The sequence below is a fragment of the Bactrocera neohumeralis genome, chromosome 4 (assembly GCF_024586455.1).
Source record: "Bactrocera neohumeralis isolate Rockhampton chromosome 4, APGP_CSIRO_Bneo_wtdbg2-racon-allhic-juicebox.fasta_v2, whole genome shotgun sequence".
Lineage (NCBI taxonomy): Eukaryota > Metazoa > Arthropoda > Insecta > Diptera > Tephritidae > Bactrocera > Bactrocera neohumeralis.
This window is the reverse complement of record NC_065921.1, coordinates 43,425,977-43,448,056: the sequence shown is the minus strand read 5'-3', so window position 1 is coordinate 43,448,056 and position 22,080 is coordinate 43,425,977. Positions and strand designations below refer to the sequence as shown.

General features: G+C 35.7%; 1 protein-coding gene across 3 annotated transcripts; it reads right to left on the bottom strand.

Annotated features, from left to right (window-relative positions):
* Positions 1-3,430: 3,430 nt before the first annotated feature.
* LOC126757093 (UDP-glucosyltransferase 2-like) lies at positions 3,431-10,095 on the bottom strand. Of its 3 annotated transcripts, none has more exons than XM_050470707.1 (6): positions 9,912-10,095; positions 7,537-7,808; positions 4,952-5,169; positions 4,736-4,888; positions 4,029-4,667; positions 3,431-3,965 (listed from the first exon to the last, which is right to left on the bottom strand). In XM_050470707.1, exons 2-6 carry the CDS (start codon positions 7,804-7,806, stop codon positions 3,689-3,691), a joined length of 1,557 nt encoding a protein of 518 aa, XP_050326664.1. In that variant the 5' UTR covers positions 7,807-7,808; positions 9,912-10,095; the 3' UTR covers positions 3,431-3,688. The 3 variants fall into 3 exon arrangements, with proteins under 3 accessions (XP_050326664.1, XP_050326663.1, XP_050326662.1); XM_050470706.1 differs by lacking the exon at positions 9,912-10,095 and adding an exon at positions 9,742-9,769; XM_050470705.1 differs by lacking the exon at positions 9,912-10,095 and adding an exon at positions 9,494-9,551.
* Positions 10,096-22,080: the final 11,985 nt, after the last annotated feature.

The window sequence follows — 22,080 nt, the reverse complement described above, 5'->3', positions numbered from 1 at the left end:
ATGTATACATGAATGATCAGCATAACGAAAAAGTTGAAATCCGGTTGACTGTCTGTCTGTCCGTCCGTCCGTGCAAGCTGTAATAGATGTATAAGATATCTTGATGAAACTTGTTATGCGCATTTATTAGTAAAAAAAATTACGAGTTCGTAAATGGTCGCCCACAAAACGCCATTAACCGAAAACCTATAAAGTTCCATATAACTAATCTGTAAATTAAGATATAGAACTGTTATTTGGCACAGAGGATCGCAAGGGTCACCTGTGGGTGAAATATTTTGAAAAAGTGTGCATGGCCCCGCCCTGTAATAAGTACTTTTGGGTTCAAACACATATCTCGAAACCCGTCTGACCGATTTTAACAAAATTCTGTATATAACATTCTACTGACAGTGAGAATTGAGAGGAATCGCTCACTTGCCATATAACATAACTTTAAATTCCACTTGATTGTTTTACTTTCCTGTGTACAAATCAAGAGGTAATTTAAATAACGGGATAAAATTTTGCACTAATAATTCCTTTAAAGTATGCCACCTTATGAACAAAACTGCCCAAATCTAACCAAAACTGTTCAATCCTCTGGGTACCGAATATGTAGACCTTTAGTTGATCTTTTACCGAACATATCGGTCAATGTGTGAGATATATGTATAATTGAAATTAAGAGAGAATCGCTTCCTGATAGTAGTATGTCTGTGTGCTGCAAATGGGTTGAATCGGGTTAATACCCCCCATTTACCTAATATACAGATTTTCGAACTTCCAGGTGATTTTATACCGAATATATAAGCAAATATGAGTGAGTTTACTTAATAAAAATGAGAGAGCGTGTTTTTCTAATAAGGATGCATTTTTGAATAATTTTTTGGGCTTAGAATGAATATAATCGGGTAAAAACTTACTCTAGACCCCGTATAACTAACCTTATGTACCTGAAAGTTCCTCACTTGGTTTACTTTACTTAGTGCTGTTTTTATACCCTAAACAGGAAACGTCGGAGACCCTATAAAATACATGTATATAATTAAATGATCAACATGATAGCACAGAGAGTTGTCTTATAAACTCAACGATCAAAATCCATTTCTTATATTGAATTTTTTTTGTATTTTCGCTCTATCTATTGACTTAGTATTTGGCATGCCAATCAGTTTTTTTATATTATTATTCTATTAACTGTTTTTGCTAAATTCATTTCTAAGCAAAATTATCAACTAAATTATACAATACACCAGTCTACAAAATATTTTCATTTGAACTACGGTCACGAAATCGCAAAATATTTTGGTGCATAATAAAATTCTATTTTGAATTTCGAATTCTTCAAAGAGCAGAATATTGAATACTCGTTTATGAAGGTAAAATACATAATGATGTCACAAATGCCTTGTTTTAAATCTGACAAATTTGATTATAAAAAGGCTACTTCTTGTTTATATGTATTTCAACGTCAAGCGCCGTTGTGGAGTTTCGTATATCAGCTAGAGGTAAAAAATGACCGATTAAACCCAATTGTTATATCATCAAAGTGAAGAAATATTGTTGACTGATTTGAAACTAAACACTAAATAATAATAATATAGCAATTTATAGAGTTACGGAGGTTGATTCCATTAGGTTCCTTCATAATGCCTCAACTATGTTCTTCAGTTTTATGCACACAAGGTGTAAGGGTAATTAAATAAAGCGCTTAATACATACAAATAATTCCTTAAAAATCACCATTAATCTTTCTTAGCCAAAATATGTATAAGAAAATTGATTTAACAGTGTTTCTTCCGTATCATTTACAATTGCGAGCGTGCCTCAGTTGCGTGTGCGCATTTTGCGTAACTTGGCATGCAAATTATTCGGATGTGATTCAAGCATAACAATTTTATAGGAGTTAAACTAATTTGTACTTATGTATATCCGTAATCATGCTTTGCTCCATAACATAACATAATGTTGACGTCACTGCTTTGACTGACTGACGTAGAGATTGACAGCTCAATGCAAAATGGAACTATAGAATTGAGAGTAGGTCTAAGTCCGATGTGATCGTGTAGATGGCATTTTAATTGCTATCGAAGGTCGTATTTTCGAGTATACTTTCTGAAAGCTGAAATGACAGGATGGAATCATTTTAATAGGCGGAAACACGGATATGGTTTTCGACAAGAATGTTCTCAATCTGAATTCTGAAACACAATTGAAATTATATCCATAAAAGAAAATTTCATCGTTGCCTACAAAAACTGTTTCTACAATTATATTACTGTGAGCAAAAAATAGTAAAACTTTTTAATTTAAATTTCGCGCGGGAAACCAATTCGTCGAAATATTTTTTTTTCTAGATTGATATGCTTGCCAGTGACATGTACAAGTATGTGCCAATTGACAGATCAAAATAATCATTAGTATTTAGTATACGATTGCCTTTCTGAAGTGTATAAAGTGCATTCAACAAAGAAGCTCCATCAAATTTTATGTGCGGAATCAAATTTCTGGTGCCGAAACGTTCAAAATGTTGGAAAAATTCTTCATGAATAAGTGTTTGTCGCCAGCAAGTGTTTTTGATTAGTACAAATTATTCAAAGAGAGTCAAAAACGCGTTAACGACGAACCGCGTCCAGGATGGCCATTAACACCAACTGATGATGAACGTGGCAATAAAGCAAAGGAAGTGATGCTTGAGAATCGACCACTAACAGTCATAGATGTTACTGGAATGCAATGTTAATGCAAAAATGTGTAAAATCGGTCCACAGATTACCCTCGCTCTCATACGCCATATATTACGATGTCGTAAGTTGAACAATTGTTATGCTGAATATGTCGATCGGCGTGTTGATGACCAATCGACTGGCCCAAAACGTGAAATTATTTGCTCACCGAAGTGTTCTTTCCATAAATCCATTGATTGATGCGATCTGTGTGAAGTGGCGCCGTCTTGTTGAAACCAAATGCCGAGTTCACGAGCTTCAATTTCAGACCTAGCGGCGATAACGGTCGCCATTGACAATTATGTTTTCACCGGCATCATTTTTGAAGAAATATGGACCGATGATTTCACCGGCCCACAAACCACACCGTTTCTTTTCCTGAATGAAATAGCAGCTCTTGAATCAAAACTCGGCTCGACAACGTCGGATTTTCTTGGAACTTTTCAAGAGCCCTTAGAGCGACGCGATGTCGATTGGGAGGTCAAGCGGCTTCAGTTCCTGCACAAGCTGTATTTTGCGCGCTTTCAATTTAAGATCTCGACGTAAAAGGCACCAAGTAGTTCGATTGAAAAAGTATCACTACTTGAACCACCCGTTACTAAATTATTTAGGACTAATATATTTTTTGTTATCCCTCAAAGCTTTTTTGGCAATACTCTATACGAAACTGACTAACTTTATTTAAAAATGGCGACTTTTTTTAAACCCTCATAAATAAAGAATTGTTTGCTTGTTTTTTTTGTAAACAACTTTCATTTATTTTTTTAATTTAACTATTTTTTTCGCTTTTGGCGAAAATGTTTAGGCATTTCTACATTTCCTCCATGCTCTTTATGAGCTAAGTTACGCTAATTTTGGTAACTACATTGCAATTTGTTATCTAATATATTTAAGGGAGCAAATAATGCTTAAATTTAAATATATTGTCTAAATTTAAATTTAACTAACTCTCTCTCAATCTGAAATCCTCACCTCCTTGTTCAATTTGACTTTTGTTTAGCGGCCTTTGGACGCCGCGAGCACCATCTACTACATACAAAGCTCCAACTCACAACTGATATGAATATAATGGCAGCAATGAATAGATAAATATCCAAAGAGTAGTAAACGAAGCGCGATACTTGCACGGCGTGAGCTTTAAGAAGTGGCGCACCCTCGGTTTTTGCGACATATTCCACCCACCATATGGCGGTCTCGAGTGCGCTCTGCGGACGATGTCTGTAGGAGAATGAGACCGCTTTGGCGTTATCCATATATCTGCAAGAAAAAAAATATATAAAACGCCCTCACTTCACAATCTCTTGCACTCATTTCACTTACTCTTTCTTCAACACCTCTCTTATTGAACGTAGCACTGAATTCTCAGTGATATCGCCATATTTCAGCACCACACCCATACCGCGGTACTTTAATGCTGCCGCATTCACAAACTGATCACCATACATGGGCGTGACCACTACCGGTACACCACAGTAAGTCGCCTCCGAACTACCCATTAGACCGCCATGCGATAAGAACACCTTCACATTCGGATGACAGAGTATATCACGTTGTGGCAACCACTTGCTAACATACAGATTATCCGGCTTGTTCGCTAGAGTGCTGTTCTCCCACTTCCAAATCACTCGTTGTTTGAGTCGCTTCACAGCGCGTACGATAGCCTCACGTTTGGCGGGCGGCAAAGTGTCGGCGCGTATCATAGAACCCCAACTAATGAAGACCACACCATGTTCGGCATTATCGAGGAACTTTTGCAGTTCGGGATCCAGCGGCTTGGCCTTCTGTATGTGTATGCCGCCGAGATCGATAACGGACGGTGGCAACGGTTTGACACCGCTCAAAGAAAAATGCTGATTGACGAATAACATTGATGTTTCCTTCGCCAATTCGCCAACCGAGGGCATATCGTGTCCGAACTTGTGGCGTACCATGGCGTCGATGGTGGGCGTGGTGTAAAAACTGGAAATAAATTATATTTTAATTATTACAAAAGTACTGTTTTAGTCCCATGAGTAGCTGTTACTCACTCGTAAAGGAAACGCATGGCGTGATCGGTGAACCAGTTGGCGAGACGAGCGCCGAATGTCATGTCCTCGGATTGTCCCATAGATACTGTTGGCATAACTGATGGTACCATGGGCATTCCCACGCGATCGTAATGCCAAGGCAACATAGCACAACTAAATATTTAGGTTTTTCAAATAATCAATTATTATAAATAAGACAAAGACAACAACGCTCACCTGCTCAACCCTATGAATGGAGCCTTGAGTTGATGTGCCACCGCTGCCATGCAATCACTATTGAATTGCTCCATGATGATCACATCGAAATGTTGGCGCTGTCGCAGCACCTGTGCCAAAGCATCGGAGCGCAATGTGAGATTGCAGGCGTCCTTCCCCCATTCGTGAAGCAAAAGGAATTCCACAAAGTGATTGTAGAAGTGTTGCGTTTCAAAGAACTAGAACGTAAAGAATCACATTAAAACTAAATGATTGCAAAGATAGGCTTTGAATTAGTTGGTTCTATTTATAATTTATTCTTTTTCCCCCAACTTCGAAATTCACTTTTAATATAAGAGCAAAAATATAGTTTTCCAAAATTGTCCAAAAGTCTTCATGCAATAGCAAATACCAGTCAAACGAAGTTCACATGAGAAAGTGATGTTATAGAGAGGCGAGCATATGGGCAATGAAATCAATGACATGTGCTCATGTGAAAAGTAAACTCGTTTCCTCGTTGCGAGGAACCTAACACTCTCCTCCTCTAAATCCACAGCAACCATATTCACAAACTGATCGAAGTAGTACACACTTATCCTTATCCTATCGAGCATGTGCACAATGAGGCCTGTATGCTCCTAGTTAAGGGGCGTAATGAACTACTCTTCACCTGTTTGAAGTGGAACCGCCTACTTAGAGCATCAAGGGGTCCTACCAGATTTCAATACGCAACTAACTTCAGACACGCACTCACCGCCATTCACAGTTTAGCCATAAACATCTTCTCCCTCTCAGTGAATGGCGTACTTGGAGTCAAGCCGAGTGTGGCCCTTATCCAAAATCGACCCCGATATATTAAACATATGTCCACCATGCAATGAGTCCTCTCCCTAAACAGCACGTTTCCTGTGTACACCTACGACCTCGACCATCTGGCAAAATTTGACACGGAATGACAAAAAAAATAAGAAATATTTTTACGTATTTAAACGCTTAGTTCAATTTTCCAAACACTTGTTATAAGTATCGACTGGGTTGGTTTTGAATGCCATCACCGAATCTTGTTCTTTTCCGGCATCGGCTGATTTTTGGAGCGTTATTCGATTGTGTGCTGAACAGTTTCGAAGTCATATTCATATGAAGTTTGATGAATGTACGGCCCTTGCTACATCTTTTGGTACGAGTCAAAACTTTTGCAAAAGTTTCAACGATTCCGTAGCCGCACTTCCATTGCGAAAATTTCAAACAACTCGATTATTTTTTCATGGTAAAAATAGCCAAACAAACTTTTCCCATCGTAAACAAAACTCTGCACTAATTGTCATATGGAGGATCCAACTTCACACAAACATATAAAAAAGTTGTACAAATCTCAGAAATGTTTTTTTTATCGCGTAGTGTAAACGAATCAGTCCGGGTTAAATTTGATTGGAAGGTAATGCAAAGTAAGAAATGATACTAATATGGATGCTTTCATCTTTTCTTGGTTCGAGTTATGACTCACAAAGAATACTTGATTTATTCCTATATTCAATTATAAACATAGGATTTTAAGTAGTAGTGAGAACATGCTTTCTGAATCTGGTTTCTATTGCCAACCATTTCCTCTTCACCCCACGCTTCATAACGCTAATATTAACAGTCAGCTTTTCCATTATTTTTAGCGGCTCATATTTCAACTGAGATGTAAACTGCTTTGCAGTAGGAGCACGTTTTATATACAGTCTTCCACAAAAGATTTTTTTATTGTGCATATAATATTTCTCTTATCACTTTCATTCCGTTTGGGCGGCCAGTCTTGGGTGTATTTTCAACTTTATTTTCTTTATTATATTGGTTAACCAGGTTTTGGAATGATGACCGACTGCGCGACATAAGCTCAGATATTTGTGAATTAGATTTGCCTTGCCTTATATGTATGTAGAGCCATTGTGATTTCCCGTTCTCTAGTTGCCAACTTTTTTCGGTGCATAATTTCTTTTTAATTCTACTTTTAACAGTTTCTGATTTACAGTAACAATATTGAATTGTGAGATTAAGAGATACCAACAAAATTGATAATACCAAAATGTTACATTTCATAAAAATTAAAGAGTACTGTTACTAGTAATTCGCGGATTCTAATTCACTGTACCTTCATTTTTGGAAAGACTGTATCAGCGTAAGCTTACAATTATTCTGGTGTGAACGCTATACTTCACCGATCGAATGACAAATTGAATCGAATGTAATGATTTTCTGAACTTTTCACCGAACTTTTATTTTAAGTCCGAGTGCACGCTCGAAAACTGTAAAAAGATACATACCTTGGGACCACCCTAATACACAATGACATTAACCTAAAAGACAATGTTTTTGTAGTATTTCCGCAAACAAAGTTCACTGCTTCAACCAACACACTCACTTACAGATTATACATTCGTGTCTACACATTAAAACATCAGCGACAGAAGCTACACACAAACGAGTATTTCAAAATCGTACAAATATTAACCTCATAAACTAAAATTTTGCACTCTCATCATTAGTAAGCAATTAAAAGCAGTTACTCGCGCGAAGAAAGGCTGATCTTTCTTTCATTCAATTATGCCGAGGCTTTGACTTACCTTCAAGTCCACACTATTCGTCAAAGTTTCATGACGTGTTAGCGGCAGATCTTTGTAACGTGCCGGCGGGCTTTTATCGGGAAAATGGCTTAACACAGTAACATCATGACCCTTCTCGGCCAAGCCTCGCATAATGGGGTGGAAGAAGTGGAAGTGACTAATGCCTGGGTGTGGAAATAAACCTAGTATTTTGAGTGGGTAACTGGCTTGCACCAGTGTGCAACAAAGGCCAAGCAACAGCAACAAGTGGCCGGGCGTTAGTCCTGTCATCCCTAGAAAAGAAATATAAAAAATGTGTTTGTGACTTAATGGAGGGAGAAAACATATCAAATGAGTTATAAATCGAAATAATGAAATATACTATAAATTGAAAGGTTAAATTGGTCTAACGCAACCGTTCACGTTGCAAAATAAAAGAATCGTGTTTAAATTATTTATAATACACTAAAAAAAAGATATTACTTGGTAAATCGCGCAATATATAGGAAATTTATAAAACGATTGACTGAAAAAATTTCTATAATTTTGTTTAAATATCATTTACTTATATTCTTTGATCCTAAAAGTAAAAAAAGAACCCGAAACGAAAAAAGTTTGAAATAATGTTTTTAATAACAATTTCGAAGTATACAATTTTGATATTATTAACCCATTTTTCTAAAAAATAAATTTTGTTAAAACTATTGATTAATATTGATTTTTCTTTAATTTTTAATATTTTGTGTTTTATTGTTAATTTAATTTAAAAGAAACCACTGAAAAAGTTATTTAAATCATAAATAATATTTTTAATACCAATTTCAAAATAAAAAATTCTGACAATATTTAACCCATCTTTCTAAAAAAATAAATTTTGTTAAATTTGTTAATATTTTTTTAAAATGTTTTTTTTTTTTAATTTCAAACTTTATACTTTGTTTTAATTATTAAGTTTTTTTAATATTTAAACTAACAACTTAATGTTAACTTAAGAAATTGATTTTTCATTAAATATTTGTTGTATTGTAATTTCTTTTATTTTAATTGAAATCAGTTCATGGTTGTAATTTTTTTTTTTAAATTATTTATTAAATAAGTTGTTAAATATTTATTTTTTATTTTCCCATTTTTTTGTATTTATTTTTTTTTTATGTTTAAGCTTAAAAAGAGTCTTAGGAATTTTGTTTTCATTAAATATTAAATATATAAATATTATTTATTTTATTTTTAATTGAATACCAATATCAATGTAAAAAATTTTGATAATATTTGACCCATTTTTCCAAATAACACTTTTTGTTAAGTTTATTAATTAAATATTTTTTCCAATAGTTTATTTTTTTTATTTTAAAAATTACAGTTTATTTCTATTATTATTTTTTTTTAATGTTTAATATTTTTGATTAAATATGTGTTATAGATATTAATTATTTTATTTTAATTGAATATAAGTTAATGGTTGTAAAAAAATCTTACATTTATTCAATAAACAATTTTATTATTATTATTTTTGTTTTGTTTTTAGTTAAATATTAGTTATTTAATCGCTCATGATTATGAAATTAAATTAAAAGTAAAAAAAAATTATGTTTATTAACAGTATGTTTTTTTCTTTAAATTCACAGATTATTCAATTTTGAAATCAATATTAAATTGTTTTAATTTATTTTTTAATTTAATAAATTGTTTTAAATTTTATAAATTATAAATTTGTTTTAATTTTTAAAATTGAAAAATATATATGTACATATACTTTAAATTTATCAGAAATGATTTTTATGATAAGTCAATAAATTCAAATAATTCTTTAAAATATTTTAAAAATTGATTTAAGAAAAGATATTTAGCAAAAATTACGTTAAACAAAAAATTTACTTGATCTTCTAACGATAAAAAAATTAAATGTGCTGACTTTATGCGCAATTTAATAAAAAAATAATAATGGTTCGTTAACAAAAATATTATAGCAAACACATACATATAAGGCCATTACAAGAGAAAACCACTTTTATTATTTTCATTTTATTTTATTAATATTTTTCAATTAATAATATTATTTACATTATTGTTAATATTGATTAAGTGATTTATTTTATTGTTAATTTTTCATTTCGATTATATAAAGCACCAACACCTGCAAGCACCAATGATGTAATGTGATTTATTTGATAACAAGCGATTGGCAAATACTCAAAGTCAAGAGCACAGTAGAAAGTACACACATACAATGTGTATACATTTGTACTTTTGAAGATCAAATTCTTTCCTTAAACCAACCGCAACTTCTTCGCATACCGGCTTTTGTAGGTGTTTGAATTATTTTCCATTTACACCCCAATTGGCACAACACGTGTAAAAATTATTTTAATTTCACGCGTAACTAATATTTCACTCACCTCACGCTCTATAAATCAAACAACACAACCCAATATTTATATTTGTGTATGTATGTAGATAAACACTCTTGCCTTCACACCGAACACCCGCGTTTATAAAAAATTAGAGGTCAGTGGATTTGTGAAAAAACAATTAACATGAAATAACCGAATCGCTTCAGCTTTCTTCGCCGACTGACTGCATCAAGGCAGTGCCGGCTAAGCGACATTAGTAAACACGAATATTCAAATACATACTATATGTACATATGTCTACGTAGTACACTATATAAAAAATTTCCTACTAGCCGCGGAAGCAAACACAATATATACAGCTGTGCGCAGAGAAATGACAGTTTTATGTCAAAATTAAATTAAAAATTAAAAGATCATGTAAATTTTTGAATTTTAGTTGCCTGCTTTTACATCAATCACTACACAGGTTTTCTATCGAGTTGAAATCGGGACCTTCCACTGAACCTTCCGATTCATCAACATAAACAATCCTTTACACTCCTAGCTGCATGTTTCGCATGATTATTTTGCATTTATTGCATGAATATCCTATTTCAAGGTATTGATTTAAATGAGAATAGCTCCATTGCGTGTGAGGATGTTTAAATAGGAATACTGATCCATTCCACCAGCAATTCTGACTAACAGTCCCATTCCATACCACGAAAACTCAGCCCACACCATGACATTACCTTCACTTTCACTTTCATCGTTTTTTGTTTTTTTTTTTTTGCTGTTTCTTGGGTTTAATGATTTGCACTTCTGGCGTTGAACAAACGTTTTATCATCGGGTTCAATTCAATTTGCCTTTGTTTCAGCGCTCCATAATACTCTTTTCCAAAAATGTATATTACTTTTTCCATGAGTCTTAGCGAAAGTAATACGGGCTTTTATTTTTTTGTTATTTTGATATAAGCGGGTTTTTCGACTGATGGGCGCCGTAGAAGAGATAGTCATTGAGGCGTCGTCTGTCAAGCCCCTTGGATATGTTTCACCAAATGTTTCATAAATGTCTTCCATAAAGGCGCGTCAGAATTTAAATGGATCAACTTTGCACTTTCTCACAATTGTTCAATCAACTTTGGAAGTGGTTTTACGTGGAGAAGACTTCCGGATTTTATTTTTTATGTTTGTCTCTGGATCAGAATTGACTAAACAACTGCAAAATGCAATTTATCACAAAAAATCGGCAACAATAATATACTAATGCATACATGGTTTACAGTTACACATTACGCCGGTCAATACAAACACCCATTCGAAAAAAAATGCTTTGACTTAAGTACGTATGTACATTAGAAATAAGGAAAATCATATGTCAAATATTGGCATCACAAAATGTGCTATTTTTCTGTACATAGCTGTATGTATATTTATTTACTCTTACTCTGCTCGTATATGCTATAACTACCCGATATGAAAAATGACTTTATAGATTGTAACTATACCTTAAAAAAACATATGAATCGAATTTCGTGAAGTTACCTTATCAAATTAAACAAGTAAGGAAGGGCTAAGTTCTGGTGTCACCGAACATTTTATACTCTCGCTTGATAAAGTGATAATCGAGATTTCATTATCCGTCATTTACATATTTTTCAAATACCGTATTTGTGTAAAGTTTTATTCCGCTATCATCATTGGTTCCTAATGTATATATTATACAGAGAAGGCATCAGATGGAACTCAAAGTAGCGTTATATTGGAAGAAGGCGCGGTTGTGAACCGATTTCACCCATATTTCGTACATGTCATCAAGGTGTTAAGAAAATATTATATACCGAATTTCATTGAAATCGGTCTAGTAGTTTCTGAGATAGGTTTTTGGTCCATAAGTGGGCGACGCCACGCCCATTTTCAATTTTTAAAAAAGCCTGGGTGCAGCTTCTTACTGCCACTTCTTCCGTAAAATTTAGTGTTTCTGACGTTTTTTGTTAGTCAGTTAACGCACTTTTAGTGATTTTCAACATAACCTTTGTATGGGAGGTGGGCGTGGTTATTATCCGATTTCTTCCATTTTTGAACTGTATATGGAAATGTCTGAAGGAAACGACTCTATAGGGTTTGGTTGACATAGCTATAGTAGTTTCCGAGATATGTACAAAAAACTTAAAAGGGGGCGGGGCCACACCCACTTTTCCAAAAAAATTACGTCCAAATATTTCACTTTTATATCTTTATTTATGGCTTAGTTATGACACTTTATAGGTTTTCGGTTTTCGCCATTTTGTGGGCGTGGCAGTGGGCCGATTTTGCCCAACTTCGAACTTAAACTTCTTATGGAGCCAAGAAATACGTGTAGCAAGTTTCATCATGATATCTCAATTTTTACTAAAGTTACAGAATGCACAGACGGATAGACGGACGGACGGACAGACAGACATCCGGATTTCAACTCTACTCGTCACCCTGATCACTTTGGTATATATAACCCTATATCTGACTCTTTTAGTTTTAGGACTTACAAACAACCTTTATGTGAACAAAACTATAATACTCTCTTTAGCAACTTTGTTGCGAGAGTAGAGAAAAATTCCATACAGGGACTTGAGTTTGATCAGTTTGTATGACAAATATGTATATACTATGGTATAATGGTACAATATCGGCGATTCCAAAAAAATAGCAGCTTCTTGGTGAGAATAGAACATGTGTAAAATTTCAGATCGATATCTCAAAACTAGCGACTAGTGCGCGTTTATCAACCAAACATGGCTAAATGAATTCATATCTTCATGCTGATCATCATGTATGTATAAATCGCATATCTCGAGACCCGCCCGGCCGCTTTTAACAAAAGTTACAGTGTGAAAATAGGCGAAATGGGACTACAGCCACGCTTACTTCGCATATAACACAATTTTAAATTCCATTTGAAACTTCAATTTTTCAGTACACAAATCAAGAATGAATTAATATATCAGAATCAAACTTTGCACGAATAGCGTATTTGAGGTGTGGCGCCGTATGACTAAGGATTTCCCAAATCGAACCAAAACTGTCCAAGCCCCTGGTTGCCGAATATGTGGCCCCCTTTCTTTAGTTGACGTTTTAACCAAAATATCGGTCAATGTTTGAGAAATATAATTGAAATTCAGAGGGAATTCTTTCCTTACAATAGTATGGGTTGAATCGGGCTAATACATCCCTTAGCTCCCATACATATGTATACCTATTATAAGGATTTTGGAACTTCCGGGTGACTTTAGACCGCATATATTGCTCGGTTATCTTAATAGAATTGAGAGAGCTTGTTTTTCTTATAACGGTGCTCAGAAGTCTGTGCTTAGAAAGAATAAAATCGAGAGATAACTCGACCTTATGTACCTGAAGGTACTTCCCTGGCTATAGCTTTTGCAAGTTGCAAGAGATTAAAATATTCGTTTGCACCCGAACTTAGCACTTCCTTACTTGTTTAGATGAAGTTTAATTTTTGGGGATTATAAAAACTTCTTCGCCAGTTTATCCGATTGAATTTAATACTTGGTGCAGTTTAACCTTTTATTGATCATATATGTACATCATAAATGTAATTCACTACTCAAATTGACTCAAATTACTATCACCTTTATAGCTTTGTTTACACTTCTTTGGTTAAAGAAAATAAGTGCTCTCTTCCTGTATTACTTTCGGTTAGAAAAGTGGCTAGTGCAAGTTGGTACGTATTCTAGCGTGCTTTTACGTTTCAGCCACATTTACGCCAGCTGACCAGTCGCTCACCGACTCTCACACATCCACAAATACATAGTACGTACCTACCTACAAGTAGATATCATTTATAAGCTTCGTATAACGTTCGTTCAAGTAATCGACAGTCGGTAATTATACATCCCAGTGAAAGTGATTAGTTGTTAAATAATATTTATTTAGCGAAAGGAAAAAAAAACAAAAATCGAAAGTGGAAGATGAAGATAAAAAATAGTTTGTTGAGTGGCAAGTGGTATTGAGAGATTGGCTTCTGCATATACTATTTTTCACAAAAATTTTTACAAAGAAAGCGATTACATTTACATCCAATTACCCAATTATCTGTAGCAGATATTTTTAAGTAGCTTAGGTCGAGTTATGTTAATGGCGAAATAAGATTTATTTTGATTAACTCATTGGGGATTTGACGTCGTGTTTTGTCTGAAATAAACACATTATTATTGGAAATAAGAAATTGAGATCCTAATAGATATTTACTTTAACCCAAAATATCAATTGGACTTTTCAAAAAGAGCGTTTTTTTTAATAAAATAAAAACGGTTTTAGGTATCAATGAAATTCCTTATTCCTGTGAAAGTACATTCGACGGCACGCTTGCAGAAGTCCAGAAGTTTAACCTTAATTTCGACGGTTTTCTAGCATAAATCGAAGTTCATCAATCGTCGCTGGCTTGTTGGCATACACCATAGACTTAACGTAGCCCCACAAGAAATAGTCTACCGGCGACTGACTGGACCACTTGAATAACACGTTCACCAAACTTGGTTTTCAATAAATGTGACATGCGCTGTGTGGATTGTGGCGCCATCCTGTTGAAACCACATATTGTCCCAGTCCAATTCGGTTCAAAAATATTCTCGAATATTTCAATAATCTCGGTTACTTCTTTGTCTTACTGGCACGGGAATATTCTAGACGCCCAATTGGTGATCGTACAAGACAATTGTGACGGTCATAAATTGGACGTAGCGTCCTTAAAGTGAAAGCCACTGACACCGAATTTCGGTAGTAAATTTTAATAATTTTGACACGTTGTTGGATCGTATATCTTTCCATGCTGAAATGTCAAACCTTACTGAAGAGAAATGTCAAAAGAGCGGGAAAAAATATGGTGCCGTTTGCTGTCCTTATCGGTTGTACTTTTGTAGTAATATTTCTTTTGATCAGTTTTAGGTGATACAAGGTGCGTTCCAAAGTAAACAGGACTTAAAAATAAAAACAGAACAAATGGTTTTTCAGCAAAATCAATTTATTTTATTCCAAATTGTCTCCTTCTGCTTCAATAGAGCTTTTTGCACGGTCCAAAAGCATGTCGTCCTAGTGTTGGTATGCTGGTGCAAACCTTTTGAATGGCCTCTATGTCTGCATAACACTTTCCTTTCATGGGCAAATGCATTGTTCCGAAAAGAAAGAAGTAGCACGGTGCCATATCAGGTGAATACGGAAAGTGGTTAATGGGTAAAATGTGATTTTTGGTCAAATAAACCTCTTTAATGATGTCCTTCGAATGTTGGATTCTGAACAATTTAAGGTCGTCAGTCAATTTGAGCGGGACAAACCGTGCACACACCTTTCGTAAGCTCAAATGTTCGGTCAAAATGTGATAAATTGATGTTTTGGAGATGTTCAATTCCATTCATTTACAGTTTCGATGGAATTTCCGGTGATCACAGATCTTGATTGGCCCACATGTTGATCGTCATTTATGTTCTCACGACCACTTCGAAAACGTTGAAACCACTCGTACACTCTGCTACGGGATAGGCAATCATCGCCATAAACTTGTTTCATCAATTGAAACGTTTCGGTAAAAGTTTTACCAGTCTTAAAACAAAATTTAAAGTAGGCTCTTTGTTCGAAGCTCATTTTCACACCGATAACACAAACATACTGATACTTAAACCGCAATAACTTCACTTCCAATCATTGAAATATCATGAAATTCTCACTGGACAATCGATAAAGATAGCAGCATATAGATGGCGCCAGCAGGGGGCGCTATATTCAAAAAGTCCTGTTTGCTTTGGAAAGCATCTTGTACAAACAGCCGTATTTCTTTCTTTCTATCAGCTTACCCTGATTTCCCCATAAAGCCAAGACGTCATTCGAATCTCGATTATAAAGGGTGATTCATTATAGAGGTTGCTATAAGGGCATTTAAATATTAAAAAAAAAAATACATTTTAATTTTTAGAGAATGAAGAGAATGTCGTCATATAGTCCCCTTTCGCCAACTTTTGCTACTTAGGCATTTAAAATAATGTTAGTTGCAAATTTTACGGATTGGTCTGAGGCCAAAAAGGTGTCGTAAATTGTTTCAGAGTTATTATAGCTCACTGTAATGTACAGCATAAAAATATTGTAATAAAAAGTTATTCCACAAAGAGAGTTATATTCGTAAATACAACAAAAGACTTGAACGGTGGACATAAAATAACATTGGGCCCGGTGTGCGACAATTTGTTGAAATAATCGCAGATATCTGCGAAGCACCCGTAAACGAAAAACAAATTAACACTACCATCTACTTTAGTGACGGGAATGTAGCTAATGGTTCTACTGGAAGGGAACAACCCAGTAGCCGTTATGAATATAGACAACAATACGCCCATCGAGCAATATGCGATGCAGTTTAATCGTAATTTACTCAGTATTGTGCAACTTAGCGAAGACACAAACCGAAATGAGCAAATTTTAGACAAATTGTGGCAGCGATTACACCGAAATATGCAAAGTGGACTCATACTGCTTTTCGATGGCACAGCTAATGACAATCACGTGAGAGGAATCTTGAGTAACTGCGTTAGAAAACACGCCATAAATGTCGTCGCATGGCAGCCGAATCTAGCTGTAACCGAACACAGTTACTGGAGTCTGCAACTATTCCCCAAACATCAAACCATTCGACGCATTTTTCCACCACATTATCACAATATTTTCCGAAACCAAATGGAAAGTATGCATGGTTATCCACTACGCATATTAGAAAGTGGTTGGCATCCACAAATTTATAATTTCACACCCAAACACGGACCTACCGTGCTTAGCGGTTATTTGGGTAGGCCTTTAACAGAGTTCGCATATCGTCGCAATGCCACAATTATATCGCCATTTCCGCGAAACCACAAAGTTTAATGTATGCGAAATCTTGCTGAATAACAAAGCAGACACCGGACCGCTTTGGCCGTTGCTTATGACTGAGGATAATTTGAGTTTTTCGAATGCATTGCACATGCTCGACATATGCCTGATGATACCGCTAGAAAAACTAACACCCAAGTACACATTCTATAACAACATATTTTACAAGACGCCGGTTATCTTAGTCGTCGTCAGTCAGCTGCTAATCACTTGTATTTTGACACTCGTGCCGCGTTGGAGAGATCGCCAAAGATCGCCACTTGGCTTCACTGATTTCTGCAACATTTCTGTGCTAGACGGCCTACTGGGCATGCCGTTTTATGCGGCGCAGGGGAGCACATTCATACATAAGCTAATTTATACTATGTTCGGACCGACATTGAAAACATTTTGAAAACACATTTGTATGTTGTGGAATCTAAGTCGTTCGGACCGACAATGTGTGTTTTCGATGAGTTTTCACTGACAACTATCAATAGCGGCATTGTTTTGCTATTGCAAGATGGCACAATGACATAAAATGCAAAAATCCTATACCGAAATATGCAAGGCCAAGAGAGCACCCATTGCAGAATCTAGTGATATATGACGGCACGAAAATAAACGTGGGTTTTGGTCTGAAATATTTATAGCCATAGCAAATAATTTTCTGCGTGTGTTTGTTGTTGTGCCGTTGCACCAAGAGGAAAATTCTGCAATTTCTGCATCGTGCAAGGTTTTGCAAGAGCAAGAGAATCCCCCTAATATGAGAATATCAAGCGACAGCTGTTTTTGTACATGGAATGTAAACAAATATCAAGTGACAATTTAGGGCCGGCAAAATATGTCTTCCAAAAACATCGATTCAACTAGAGCAGGCACCGATTATAATGAGTGGAATGTAAGTTTTCAAGTAGTTTTCAGCGAAAACTGTGTTTTCGTTTGACAGATTTTACAAGGACGAAAACACAAGTTTCGTGCGAAAACCATTTTTTCCCACGAAAACATGTTTTCTTTGTCGGTCCGAACATAAAGAGTATTATATTATCATCGCGTTAAGGGCCTTTAATATTGATGTCGCCTACAATGCTTATCTGCAAAGTTTCAACTGGAATGCACCAATTGAGCCACTTTCAAAGACAATTGATGACATAATCAAACGCGGTATTAAGTTAACAATGGACGCGAACCATTTAGGATATTTGTTTAAGGAGAGAGATATACACGTAAACCTGAACAAATTCACATTGTTTAGCAACTCTACCGAATTACTAATACTGCGTGACTCCTTGGATACACGGTATGCATTTAGTGTCTCCAATATGTGGACCGTTTACGAAGAGCAGCAGAAATATTTCTCTCGGCCACTTTTTCGCCTCACATACATATATCTGCTTCAACAAGAATTCGCCATTGGTATTGCCTTTTCATCCGAATTCAGTGTATCGCGAAAGCTTAACGGACTTCATTGGGCGGCTGCTTGCAGCTGGGCTGATAAAGTTGTAGTCACGTTATAGTTTTTTTGAATTGGTATCGATGAAAAAAGTTGTTCTGGCAGATCGCAATAAGCAGGAGCTTTTTAAATCAATGAAATTGGAAGATTTGCAGGTCGTCATCATTACAATGAGCAATTTCTTTGCTGCAAGTTTTTTTTTGCTTTCTGCTGGAGCTTTTTTGCCAAAAACTTGAAAAGCCGTTCAATTCAATGGTAAAAATTAAGCGAAGTATTGCTAACAGAATATTATTTTTGCGCTAAATAAGTACATATAACTGTAGTTGTATGCAAATATATTTTATAATAATATGCTTGTTTCATTCTGAAATTTTATCTTGAATTAGTTGAAAATATATTTATGTACAGTAGTTATTAGTATATCAGAGTCTCTTATCATCAAACAAACAGTCGTCGCACTCGCGACTTGGCTCCCACGTCAATGTTTACAGTCATAACTTCGAAGTCCTCGATAATTTCGTCTATCTTAGAACCAGTACAGACAGCAACAACAATCTCATCCTCGAAATCCAACGCAAAACAACTCATGCCAACAGGTGCTACATCGGACTGAGTAGGAAATTGAAAAACAAAGACCTCTCTCGATGAACAAAAATCAAACTCTATAAGTCACTCATTATTCCCGTCCTGCTATATGGTGCAGAGGCATGGACGAAGACAACATCTGATGAGTAGTACGAACTTTTAAGAGAAAGGTTCTGCGGAAGATTTATGGTTCTTTGCGCCACGGCGAATATCGCATTCGATGGAACCATAAACTGTATGAGATATACGACGACATTGACATAGTTCAGCGAATTAAAAGACAGCGGCTACGCTAACTAGGTCATGTCTTCCGAACAGATGAAACCACTCCAGCTCAGTACCTGCCGGGAGAAGCATAGGAAGACCTCTACTCCGTTAGAAAGACCAGTCGGAGTAGGACCTGGCTACACTTGGAATCTCCAATTGGCACCGAAGAGCGAAAAGGAAGAACGACTGGCTCGCTGTTCTAAACTCGGCCATAACCGCATAAGATAAAGAAATGAAGGACACGAAGATTACAAACTACTTGGTCAAAACCGAGTGTAACGAAGCTTTATTTGGAGCAAAAGTAGCGGTTTCATTTCGTTCTGCTATCTTCAGTGGTATGAACTTTGTTCGGGAAAAGTATCTCAAAGATCAGCTTGTTTTAGAACATTTTTCAAGTCCTATCATATTGAAAACTTTGCATTTGAGATACTCAAAAACCACCTATATTCTCTAATATTCCAAAAATTCTCTAAAAGAACACTTGGACACTTTAATTATCTTTCCAATACAAACGAAAGCGACAAAACTATGGCAAATGACCCAAATCGCAGTTAAAGGAAACATAACAATTATATAATTTAAATAATAGCAGCAATTAAAAAATCAACTTCGCTCGATTGTCGTAAACAAATAGGAGCGGTTTTCTACTCAAAACAGTTGGAAGCAATACCAAAGTCGGACACATAGTCGAAAGCAGGGTATCTTTACTCCTATACAATTCCAAGATTCACCCTTAAGTTACTCGTCCGTGTTGGATTTCATGAGTTGATCGTACAATGCTACCAATGGAGAAACCATTGCAGCGATCTACTTTCAGTGGATTTAAGTGTGTTTGATATTCTGTGTCAACATCATTTTGATCTCCTCCATCTTGGCCGTCAGATCTCATTGTTTGACTGGCAGCAAAATCAGCTCTGCCTCGAATACTTTTTCTCACTTTCAGTGTTACAAAGATTACTAGGTGACTCGTTCGAGCATTGCAACTGTAACTAGCGAATGACATGAGTGATGTTTTGCCCAGAGGAGAAAGTCTAACGGTGTGATATTATATGATCTTGGTGACCAATCGACCGGCCCAAAACGTGATATTTTCTCTCAATAAATCCATTGATTGATGCGACGTGTGGGAAGTGCCACAGACTTGTTGAAACCAAGTGTTGCCGATATCACGAGCGTCAATTCCAGATATCAAATCGCCCATAACGGTTAAGTTCTCACCGGCATCATTTTTGAAGAAATATGAACGGATGATTCCACCGGCCCACAAACAAAACCAAACCGTGTTTTTTTCTGGATGACACGGCAGCCCTTGAAACTCTTCATGTCGCTCTTCCCAAATGCGACAATTTTACGCATATGCATTGATCCAGAAATGGGCCAAATCATAACTTGAAACTTTTCAAGAGCCAAGAGCAAAGCGATGTCGCTTGACATGGTCGAGCGGCTTCATTTCTTGCACAAGCTGGACGCTTTCAATATAAGATATCGACGTAAAATGCACCAAGTCGTTCCATACTTCAGTCCGAGTTGTTGCGAATCGACTGTCCACGGTCTTCATGTACACTCTCAGCTACAGCTGCTATATTTTCTTCACTGCATGCTGCAGGTGGTCTGTTCGGCCGAATATTATCCAATAATGAATGCTGGGTTTCATCTGAGTGATGGTGTTGGAAATAGTACGCTCATTATGCCGATTATGTTGGCCATAATTTGAGCGAAATACATACAAGCTGGAACGATTTTTAAACGTTGGTCAGGTGTAAGTCTTTGTATGATGAAATGCCAAAGAATACCGAACAAAAATATCATGAAAGCTTGACATGACTCACGCATGAAATTGAAAAAATCATTGAAAAAAGTACATGTACATAGATCACCCGTCATATCAAATATTTATTTTGAAATCAGTTTACCCTGTTTCCCCTATAAAGCCAAGACTCCAAACTCGTTTATATAAACCGGAGAGTGTAATATTCCTCTTTAATTAGTAAGATTTGAGTTTTTATCCATTTGGCTATCACGTTATTTTTCTCAAACAAAACAAGAAAAACACTTTCCAGACAGCTGTCAGATAGTAGTTGTCAAGCTAATTGTGTACTTTTTACTGCCAAACAGGTTGAGTATATTTACATCTTAATTGCCTCAGTTAATCGATCTGCTTTTAAATTTTAAAAATACATTCTTACGTCAAAACGATCACGAATTGGGCATAAATTTCTTATCTCTTATGAAATGCCTGCTTATCAGTTGAACTACAGCATTGCGCTTGTTCTTATCGATATTATATAGCAGACGCTGAGACTGATTTCTTCTAAATGATAAGCATTTTTTAATAATCAGTAGACACTGGAACACAACAACAAAAATAATAACAATAAAGTAAACAAAACATTCACTATGCAACGATATGCGAATGTCTGGAACATATTTGTACGTCTTAAATGTGTGCTTTGCGATAAGAAGTAAATATATTTTACTTCCTTAAAAGCGCGAGACACTTTTCAATTAGTTAGCTAAGCAAACCAATATAAGATTTAGGCTAATCTAGTGCTCTAAAAAAGGTCTAACTTTCACAATTTTTTCTGCCAATAAGGAAAAAGAAAACGAATATCTCTTTTTTAAGATTTTTTTAACATATAAGGTGTGTTCCAAAATAAACAGGACTTAAAAAAACAGAACAAATGGTTTTTTTCGGAAAACTCAAATTTATTTTATTCAAAATAGTCTCCTTCTGCTTCAAACCAAAACCATGTTGAACGAGTGTTTTAGCTCGTTGGCCGGTATGGCCGCCAGTATGCTGGTGCAAGCCTTTTGAATGGCGTCTGCGTCTGCATAACGCTTTCTTTTCATGGGCAAATTCATTTTTCCGAAAAGGAAGAAGTCGCACTGTGCCATATCAGGTCAATACGGGGAGTGGTTAATGGTTAAAATGGCACAAGCGTCGATCGATGAGACGGACTCTGAGCAATTTTTGGTCGTCAGTCAATTTGTGCGGAACAAACCGTGCACACACCTTTCGTAAGCCCAATGTGAAATGAAAAT

What these genes read in the sequence shown, in the direction of transcription:
- LOC126757093 (XM_050470705.1), bottom strand. Translation starts at nt 9,536, where the DNA reads ATGAAAATAATAAAAGTGGTTTTCTCTTGTAATGGCCTTATAT. An exon ending in CTCTTGTAATGGCCTTATAT is followed by an intron (nt 7,809 to 9,493) that starts GTATGTGTTTGC and finishes TTTCTTTTCTAG; the next exon opens with GGATGACAGGACTAACGCCC. An exon ending in GCCATGCGTTTCCTTTACGA is followed by an intron (nt 4,668 to 4,735) that starts GTGAGTAACAGC and finishes ATTTATTTCCAG; the next exon opens with TTTTTACACCACGCCCACCA.